The 10,267-nt window shown below is 43.1% G+C and overlaps 2 protein-coding genes across 3 annotated transcripts; one reads left to right on the forward strand and one right to left on the reverse strand.

Moving 5' to 3' along the window:
• The first annotated feature begins 2,012 nt into the window (after positions 1-2,012).
• LOC123482308 lies at positions 2,013-5,133 on the forward strand. Of its 2 annotated transcripts, XM_045209609.1 has the most exons (7): positions 2,015-2,101; positions 2,434-2,492; positions 2,580-2,692; positions 2,890-2,941; positions 3,139-3,342; positions 3,530-4,195; positions 4,392-5,133. In XM_045209609.1, the coding sequence occupies exons 3-7, from the start codon at positions 2,583-2,585 to the stop codon at positions 5,001-5,003; spliced, it is 1,644 nt and encodes a 547-aa protein (XP_045065544.1). In that variant the 5' UTR covers positions 2,015-2,101; positions 2,434-2,492; positions 2,580-2,582; the 3' UTR covers positions 5,004-5,133. The 2 variants fall into 2 exon arrangements, with proteins under 2 accessions (XP_045065545.1, XP_045065544.1); XM_045209610.1 differs by lacking the exon at positions 2,434-2,492 and having other exon boundaries at positions 2,013-2,101.
• Positions 5,134-7,874: 2,741 nt separating this feature from the next.
• Positions 7,875-9,571, reverse strand: LOC121532584 (ribonuclease inhibitor-like; the record flags this gene model as incomplete). Its single annotated transcript, XM_045209287.1, has 4 exons — positions 9,165-9,571; positions 8,546-8,803; positions 8,046-8,219; positions 7,875-7,965 (listed from the first exon to the last, which is right to left on the reverse strand). Coding segments are annotated over exons 1-4 (930 nt in total), but the record flags the coding sequence as incomplete, so codon positions are not given.
• Between the last annotated feature and the right edge of the window lie 696 nt (positions 9,572-10,267).

The following is a 10,267-nucleotide window of genomic DNA, read 5'->3' on the forward strand; positions in this document are numbered from 1 at the left end:
CACTGCACATCTTGGAGCCACTTTTCCGAAAAAAGTATTTTCTTCGGCTCTGGCTCCAGTTGGCGTTTCTTTGTAGGTGGCGAAACGCCAAAGAAGCTGCTTAATGTCTGTTGCTTTTTGGACATCCCTGACAGTAGTTGACAAGCAACATGTCATGTGTAAGGTTAGATGAGAAGATCGGTCAAGTACGCAAAGGCGCGTAGTAACACAAGTGGCATTACGCATTCCTGATTTTTGTCGCGCTTGCGTACCTGCGTACCAGTTATGTGCACCCCTGCATATGAAATCTGACGTGCTTAAATCCAATGGGTTATTTCCTAGCATCGATACAATCGATTTATTACATTTTAAAACGATGTTAGATCAATATATGTTGTCCAAAAGGCCAACTCGCCGAGCACAGATCGATGTAGTTGGATCATAGAAATATAAATCGATACATCGATGTAGTAGATGGATCGTTACAACCCTAGTAACAACACATCTGCCATGCTGATCCTCAACACGGGGGCCCCTCAGGGGTGCGTGCACAGTCCCCTCCTGTACTCCCTGTTCACCCATGACTGCATGGCCAGGCATGACTCCAACACCATCATTAAGTTTGCAGACAACACAACAGCGGTAGGCCTGATCACCAACAACGATGAGACAGCCTATTGGGAGGAGGTCAGAGACCTGGCCGTATGGTCAAGACAAAGTGGTCAAGACAAAGGAGATGATTGTGGACTACAGGAAAAAGAAGAGGACAGAGCACGCCCCCATTCTCATCGACGGGGCTGTAGTGGAGCAGGTTGAGAGCTTCAAGTTCCTTAGTGTCCACATCACCAAGAAACGATCATGGTCCAAACACACCAAGACAGTCGTGAAGAGGGCACAACAAAGCCTATTCCCCCTCAGGAGACTGAATAGATTTGTTCTACAGCTGCACCATCGAGAGCATCCTGACTGGTTGCATCACTGCCTGATATGGCAACTGCTCGGCCTCCGACCGCAAGGCACTACAGAGGGTAGTGCGTACGGCCCAGTACATCACTGGGGCCAAGCTTCCCTGCCATCCAGGACCTTTATACCAGGCGATGTCAGAGGAAGGCCCTAAAAATTGTCAAAGACTTCAGCCACCCTAGTCATAGACTGCTCTCTCTGCTACCGCATGGCAAGCGGTACCGGAGTGCCAAGTCTAGGTCCAAAAGGCTTCTTAATAGCTTCTACCCCTAGCCATAAGACTCCTGAACAGCTAATCAAATGGCTACCTGAACTATTTGCATTGTCCCCCTCTTTTACGCTGCTGCTACTCTCTGTTTATTATCTATGCATAGTCACTTTAATGTACATATTACCTCAATTACCTCGACTAACCTGTGCCAACACATTGACTCAGTACAGGTATCCCTTGTATTTAGCCTCGCTCCTGTTATTTTACTGCTGCTCTTTCATTCTTTTATTTATTGTTATTTTTTACTTAACACTTATTTTTTGTTAAAACTGCGTTGTTGGTTAAGGGCTTGTAAGTAAGCATTTCACTGTAATGTCTACACCTGTTGTATTCCGCGCATGTGACAAATACAATTTGATTTTATTTTATTTTGTTGATATCTAGGCATAGTGTAAATTGTATTGATTGATTCTGTAATTTCTTTCATATAGCCACCTTTAAATTGCCTATTGTCTTCAACTTTGAAGAGATGTATTAACCAACACATTTGAATACTGTATTGCATGTTTTATGTATTTTTCTTTCAATGCCAATAAACCATCATAAAATACGTTTTTTTTCCCGTGACATCGCGTAAAAATGTTATAGGATGTGTATTCATTAGGGAGAAATAGGATTTGCCCGGGGCAAATGATACAACAGGACAAATAAATGTGCTCAGAAATTACGCACTCTGTCCGCAGTAAGGAACTCGTCACCATAGAAATCGAATCTAGATTATAATTCTATACGCGTCACAATGCCCAATAACATACATTCTAATTCCTAATTCTGTGTGTATCACTCAGAGGTTAAGTTATTCACAATCACAACCAACCTACAGTATATCTATAGCAAACGCGCATTCTTCATTCAAGTCAATCAATATTTTTTATTGTTCTCAGTAAGGTAAGTAGGTCTTCCCATAATGAGAATAACCGATATTGCACGCTTTCGACATTTGAGAAAAATAACGTTACTTGGATCATATCGAATCTATTAGATATACAACCAATTTATCGACAATCTAAGATGACTTGCTTCCTCATCATAATTAAGATCTCATTAATCTCATCTGCATTTTCATTGTTTATATTGCATGGTCTTGTTCTATGTAAGGTATAATGTATATTCTTCCCATTTAGATAACTTTTTCCAGCATGAATTAATAAAAGATATATGTACTGCTGTAGACATCTGGTGTTGGGTACTGTGCTCAGTAACCCTCGCTCTTTCTGCAGGGTTTTGGCCAACAACAATTAATAATCAATAAGGCCTCATCACTCTCCATGTAGGAGCAGTAAGTTTTTGCCATGAACCAATTCATATCACTCTCTGATTGCCACATTCTAACTGGTTTAGTCACTAATTGAAGACTCTATTGCAGAAAATGCTCAAGAGGCAATTCTGTATGCTGAAAGCCCAGGGAAGGCTCCCACTGGACCTACCTCTGAGACCAATGAAGGACTGGCTCCTGGCAGGGAAAAGAGTCTTCCTGGAGTAAGTGCAGTGTTCTCAGACTATTTTTAAATACGAAGTACGAAACTTTATACTTCATTTAGGTAACTTGAGTTTATCACATCAGTACACAAGGCCAAATAATAACCTGAATGTATCAAAATATATTAGATGATAGCAATAGTTTGATAGATAGTGTAGACAGACACAGTCTGATACATTTCCATATTCACATGAAGGCGTGAGGCAGAGACATGGAAGAGATGGAGGAAGGTCTCTGTAGCTGAATTGGTGAGGACTATGTAGAGCAAACAGTACACCCACTGTAAAGCACTTCAAATATCAGCAAGCTCATTTTTGTACCCAGAGAAAAACAATAGCTATCAGTTCAAATTCATAATTTTCCCCATCATTTCAATGATGGACCAGTGTCCAGTCTCACCTGGTACATCAACAGTCTTTTAATGACATATTATGTTGTTACATAGACTTGGGATGCAAAGAGGGGCCTGGAATTACAGGAAACAGAGACAGAGAGAGTTATCCTGCTCAGTGGCCAGAGAGTTCAGGATGAATTAAGGATACCAAATGTCATCGTGGACACTGCTACCGACGGAGACATCCAGCTTCTGAAAGAGGAGCGTTTGAAGTTAATCCGAAAATTCTATGATATGATTGCAGAACTACCAAAGGTAAGGAACAAGAAGCCTGTTTCGTAAGTGTCTTTCCAAGTTGGGTGTATCAGAGTTGTCTCAAACTGGACAATATTACAAATGAGCTTCTATACATTTTGACTTTAGATGTCTGTGGTATGTTTTGTGAAAAAGGACAGATATTGTTTTGTTCTTACTCTTTCATTGCTCTGCATTGTCTATTTAGTCCTATTTCGGATCCACTGAGAGCCTTCCTGAGATGTGTGGCAGAGGTCCTGAGGTGTGTAGTAGAGTGCCTGAGGTGTGCAGCAGAGGTCCTGAGGTGAGAAGCGGAGGTCCTGAGGTGAGGTGCAGAGGTCCTGAGGTGTGCAGCATACGTTCACAGGTGTGCAGCACAGGTCCTGAGGTGTGCAGTGGAGTGCCTGAGGTGTCAAATGCAGTGGGAGAGGTGTCAAGTGACACAAAGAAGACAGAGGCTACTGGAGCCCTTCGGAACACTGGAAATGGCCTGAGAAAGGTGGTGCAGCTATCCACTGAGAGCCGTCCTGAGGTGTGCAGCAGTCCTGAGGTGTGCATCGGAGTGCCTGAGGTGTTCAGTGGAGGTCCCGAGGTATGCAGTGGAGTGCCTGACATGTGCAGTGGAGTGCCTGAAGTGTTCAATGGAGGTCCTGAGGTGTGCAGGGGAAGTCCTGAGGTGTTCAGTGAGGTGCCTGAGGCACCAAACGCAGTGGAAGAGGTGTCCAGTGACAAAAAGAAGACAGCGGCTGCTGAAAACCTTCTGGACACTGAAAATGTCCTTAGCAATGTTGTGAACCCCAAAGGGTGGCTGAAGGAGGGCTGGGAAGATCAGCTGCACCAAGACTTCACTAATATGATTGCAAAACTCCCAAAGGTAATGAACAAGAAGCCTGTTTTGTAAATGAAAGGTCTAGCATCTTTGAAAGTTGGGTGTATCAGGGTTGTCTCAATCTGGACAATATTATAAATTAGCTACTATAATCTTAGACTTTGGATGTCTGTGGTATGTTTTTTGAAAAACGACAGATGTGTTGTTCTTGCTCTTTCATTACGCTGCATTGTCTGTTTAGTCCTATTTCGGATCCACCGAGAGCCTTCCTGAGGTGTGCAGCAGAGGTCCTGAGGCCTCAAATGCAGTGGAAGAGGTGTGCAGTGACACAAAGAAGACAGAGTCTACTGGAAACCATCTGAAAACGGGAAATGGCCTAAGCAAGGTGTTGAAGCTATCCACTGAGAACCGTCCTGAGGTGTACAGCAGTCCTGAGGTGTGCATCGGAGTGCCTGAGGTGTTCAGTGGCGGTCCCGAGGTATGCAGTGGAGTGCCTGACATGTGCAGTGGAGTGCCTGAAGTGTTCAATGGAGGTCCTGTGGTGTGCAGGGGAAGTCCTGAGGTGTTCAGTGAGGTGCCTGAGGCACCAAACGCAGTGGAAGAAGTGTCCAGTGACAAAAAGAAGACAGCGGCTGCTGAAAACCTTCTGAACACTGGAAATGGCCTCAGCAAGGTGATGCAGCTATCTACTGAGAGCTGTCCTGAGGTGAGCAGCGGAGTGACCGAGGCGTTGAACTCAGTGGCAAAGGTGTCCAGCGAAACAAAGAAGCGGAAGAAAAATGGCGTTCTGCGATTCTTCCGACGTGTGTTGACGTTCTTCACATGCACCATCAGCCTCCCCAAAGAGGAGTGACTCAAGCACAAACACACACACACACAACTCTGGGCCACACTCTGCATCTGAATTTCTCCACCATCTCCACCTTTCCTTTGAACTGCCTAGTTTTAATAATAAAAATAAAGGGGATCTGAACCCCAACAAAAAAACTGGTTTCATTAGTGTTTTTCATATAACTTGAAATTCATAATGCTTGAAATAACATTTTTATTAATTAATTATCCAGACTATTAAGCTGTTTGAGAAGTACTTATCAAGTACTTATTAATCACAGTATTACTGCATTACACACTAGTAAATATGTACGAAATCATTTGAGACACTTTGCATATTAATGTAAGTTTGTGGTTGAATGGCTCTACTGTGGGATATGTTCCTGATCAAAACCAAATCAAACTTTATTTTCAGAGCACATTTCTTACAGATTATGCATTTCAAAGTGCTTAGCAAATAAAATAAAAGGTTAGAAAGACACAAATAGGTTTTATAAATGAGACAAATTAAAATAGTAAAACAATAACAGTGGACATGAGAGACTAATGCATTAAAATAAATGAAAATAAATAAGATATATACAATAGATAGTATGACTAAGCAGAAGCATGGCTAAAAAGGTATGTCTTAAGCTCTTCAAACTGTCTACAGTTTCTGAGGCCCTCAGATCCTCCGGCAGGCTGTTCCAAAGGCCAGGACCATAGTGGCTGAAGGCAGCCTCACCAAACATTTTGGTTCTCACCTTTGGAACAACTAAAAGAGGATCTGAGTGACCGACCGGGCACATACAGTATCTTAAAAGCATGTCAGACATGTATTCAGGTGCAGGGCCACGTAGTACTTTAAAAATCCCATACAGCTATTTTAAAATAAATTATAAAACTACAGGCAACATTTACATTTACATCTACGTCATTTAGCAGACACTCTTATCCAGAGCGATTTACAAATTGGTGCATTCAACTTGGGATAGCAAGTGGGACAACCACTTTTTATTTTTATTTTTATGGGGTGGGTGGGGGGGGTAGAATGATTACTTTTATACTATTCCAGGTTGTTATGATGAGTTTCTCAGGTATCAAAGAATCAAGGATGCAAGGATATTCTTAGACATTCTGTGGAGATTTCATACCAAGCATTTATAGAATCACGAGCTTGTGGGTTCATCTAACAAACGGACATGGCTTTGCCCTTCGTCAGTTGAACTAACTAGACAAAGAAGACCCTATATCTTATATAGCCTTTTGGTTCTCATTCCTTTCACATACATTTGGCAAGTCTCCATGGGCACTCCCTGTCTTTGATGTTCATCACTTTTTACCCCAAGTCAGTATACTAAACATCACTCATGCTATCCTAAACATCACTAATCTACCTTGACATAATGGAATGAAGACTTTATGGCCCCAAACCTCTCATTTCTTAACTCTTCCTCTGTCCTCACAACACTATGGCATGACATCATTATACCATAAAGGTCATACATATTACCACGAGGTCATACATATTGTAGATACTATTGTTTTCGTTGATAATAACCCCAATATCAAACCATCCTGTGGCCTCCACCTGCCAGTAGAAACGTCCAGTAGATAAACCCTTGGTACAATGCACAGACAGGGATCTTGTACAAATTGATGGATCAATCCATTTATTTGATTCTTCCCCTCTGGTAGCTTCGTTTCCTATGCTAACACCGTCCCCACTGTTAGCATTGTTAGCTTCGTTTCCTATGCTAGCACCATCCCCACTGTTAGCATTGTTAGCTTCGTTTCCTATGCTAGCACTACTTTGACTGTTAGCATTGTCCTCTCTCCACAACACTGTCCTCCTATCCTCAGACAGCCTCAGGTCAATGTGTGCAGAATCTGGGTCCAGGGTGAGCTCACTGGAATCTGTAGAAAACACACATGCACAATGAGGAGCCAGGGAAATAAGAAAGTTAAATGTTTTTCTGTTTAGCTGACGGTACTTTCTCATTGTTTTAAAGGAAATGTCAAACTGAAGAAACCCTGTATATCATATTACACATCAGTCAGACTCACATTTCCTCAGGCCTGGTTTGATCCTGCACTCTCCACACAAGTCCACACTGTATTGTTTTAATAGAAATAGTTCATGTCAAGAAATAATCATAATATGCAGAGGAATATTAAAGGAATATTAAAGTAACTAAATAGTGTACACATAACATATTACACTAACTTGAGTTTATCCAGTCTACAGTGTGGATCCTCCAGTCTAGCAGAGAGCAGCTTCACTCCAGAGTCTCCTGGGTGATTGTAGCTCAGGTCCAGTTCTCTCAGGTGGGAGGGGTTTGACCTCAGAGCTGAATCCAGAGAAGCACAGCCTTCCTCTGTGACCAGACAACCAGACAGCCTGCAGAGAACAGTTGGAATGAGTTAGGGTGCCATACTCAATTCAAAAGGGTTTGATTACATCAATATGTGAGCCTCTCACCCCAAAACCTGCAAGGCACAGCGAGGGTCCCCCAGTGCAGCAGAGAGTCGCTCCTCTCCTGAATCCCCCAAGTCGTTGTCTCTCAGGTCCAGCTCTATCAGGGTTGAGTTTGAACACAGGACAGAGGACAGGGACTCACAGGATAACTCTGATAGATTACACTGCCTCAGTCTAAGAGATGAATGAGAGAGATAGCAGGAGAAACAGAGAGAGAGAGAGAGAGAGAGAGAGATTGAAATTTGAATTTGGTTTTATCCAAATACCTGTGCACAGAAATATAGAATGTTAAATAAAACTGTATGTATGTATACCACACTTTACATTTTTTTTTTTTTTTTTTTACAGCATCATCATTTCTCACCCCTGTTTCTGTATCTGACAGTGTGGATCCTCCAGTCCAGCAGAGAGCAGCTTCAGTCCCATGTTGCCCAGGGTGTTGCAGCTCAGATGCAGTTCCTCCAACTGGGAGGCTGCTAGAGCAGGGGACAAACTTCCACAGGAAGTTACCTCACAACGGACAAGTCTGGCGTGAGAGAATATGGAATTAAAAGGGGCTGTATGGATTGACACGATTCGAAACACTTGTTGTCGTAAATATCGCACCTCAGTATCTTCAGTTCACAGTGTGGACTCATAAGCCCAGTGGAGATCCCCTCCACCCCGGTGTCTGTCAGTTTGTTGTCGCTGAGGTCCAGCTCTCTCAGATGGCTGTTCTCTGACGCCAGAGCTGAAGCCACAATTTCACCGCAGCTCTCGTCGAGCCAACACCCAGGAAACCTATGGATTACAACAAAGTGGATCATCCTTCTACACTTTGTGGACTTACATGCTTTAGTCTCTTACGGAGTGTAATCGTAGTAAACAAGTTTACAGAAGAGTCTTTTAAATTGACTTCAAACAGCTAAACACTTGGCTGACTTCCCCTGTTCCGTCCCCTAACATCCCTTAGGTGCCGTTGTTGCATTGCTAGTTGCCAGCAGAAGAAGAAGCTGTAGATCCATTCATGTCACAAACGGCTTCCGTTTCTATTTTTCTTCCACTTTACTAAGAAGCTTTTTCTTGGTTTGCTCTTTTTTTTGTTTTGTTTACTAATAATTGCTCACCTTAGTGTGTGCAGCTGACTGTAAGATTGATTCAGTGCAGCAGTTAGCACCTCCAGCTCAGTTGTTGAAAACCCTTGGATATGACTGATGTCTAGTGACTCTAGTCTGTTGTTGGGACTTGCCAGCGCGTCTAAGAAGGGCTTCTGGTTCTCCAGCTGGCTGTAGATTATGCTGAGTTCTCTCAGGTGTGAGCCAGGCATTTGGATAGCTGATGCCAAAATTTCAGCGCAGTCGTCTGTGAAATAGCAGGCTACTAGCCTTAAGAGGGGAAAACAAAGGGCTTATAAAGGACATAAAAAATAGTGTAAATTATACTAATAGTCGTAAGTGACTACGGGAATCTACCAATCTTAGGAAAGTAAATGGAGGCAGGTAGCTTAGTGGGTAAGAGCGTTGTGCCAGTAACCGAAAGGTCGCTGGTTCTATTCCCCGAGCCGACTAGGTAAAAAATCTATCTGTACCCTTAAGCAAGGCACTTAACCCTAATTGCTCCTGTAAGTCGCTCTGGATAAGAGCATCTGCTAAATGACGTAAATGTAAATTCACTATCATCTGAACTTACATAGCCTTCCTGCAGTATCTAACTATTGGGAGGAGTCTGCTACGGCCCTGACTTGACGTGTTGTATTTTCTCGTGTCAAATTCATCCAGCACCTCCTCTGACATCAACAGCATGTACACCAGCGCCGAGCACTGAGCAGGTGTCAGCTCAATCTTGCAGAGACTTTGGGAGGTCAGGAACTTTAGAATTTCATTCACCAGGGAGTTGTCCTTCAGCTCAATCAAACAGTAGAGGAGATTGATACACCTCTCTGAGGAAACAAACCATTCAGTCGATAACTTGACCTTGATGTATTGGATGGTATTCTGGATACTCTCTTTGTCTCCCTCTGTCTGGAGCTGTAGGCATTTCAAGAGGATCTGATTGGACTCCAGTGAGATGCCCAGAAGGAAGCGGAGGAAGAGGTCCAGGTGGCCGTTCTTGTTGTGGGAACGCTTTATCCACTGCACACCTGTGTAAGTCATGCAATGTATCCAGCTTTCCGAAATATAGTGAAACCCATGGTGAAATCCATGGCAAACCATTGGCATGACAATGGGAAACATAGAGTGCTGCGAAGAACTCCTGAATGCTGAGATGCACAAAGCTATACAACTTCACTCTAAACATTGGGTCCTCCTCTCTGAAGATCTCTGTGCACATCCCTGAGCCCAAAAAGGCTTCATTGATATCAATATCACACTCTCTCAAATCTTCTTCAGAAAACACCAGATTGCTCTTCAACAGGTTATGGGAGGCTAGTTTTCCAAGTTTCAAAATGATCTGTACGTCAGACTCTGACAGTTTCCGAAGGTCTGTTTCATTTTTCCCATGCTTCTTGTTCTCCAGGTTTGTCAGAGTGAGTAGGAAACAAATGTACATCTCAGTCAGAGTTTTAGGGACTTCTTCAGAACAGGATCCTCTCAACATGTTCCCAAGAACCATGGCAGTAATCCAACAGAAGACCGGAATGTGGCACATGATGAAGAGACTCTCGATGTCTTTATGTGTGAGATGATTTTGCTGGACAGGTTCTCATCATCACTGAATCTCTTCTTGAAGTATTCTTCTTTCAGTGGGTCGTTGAATCCCCGAACTTCTGTTACACGGTCAAAACAGTCGGAGGGTATCTTATCAACTGCTGCTGGTCGGGAGGTTGTCCAGAGGAGAGCAGAAGGAAG

Source organism: Coregonus clupeaformis, chromosome 30 (genome assembly GCF_020615455.1).
Source record: "Coregonus clupeaformis isolate EN_2021a chromosome 30, ASM2061545v1, whole genome shotgun sequence".
Taxonomy (NCBI): domain Eukaryota; kingdom Metazoa; phylum Chordata; class Actinopteri; order Salmoniformes; family Salmonidae; genus Coregonus; species Coregonus clupeaformis.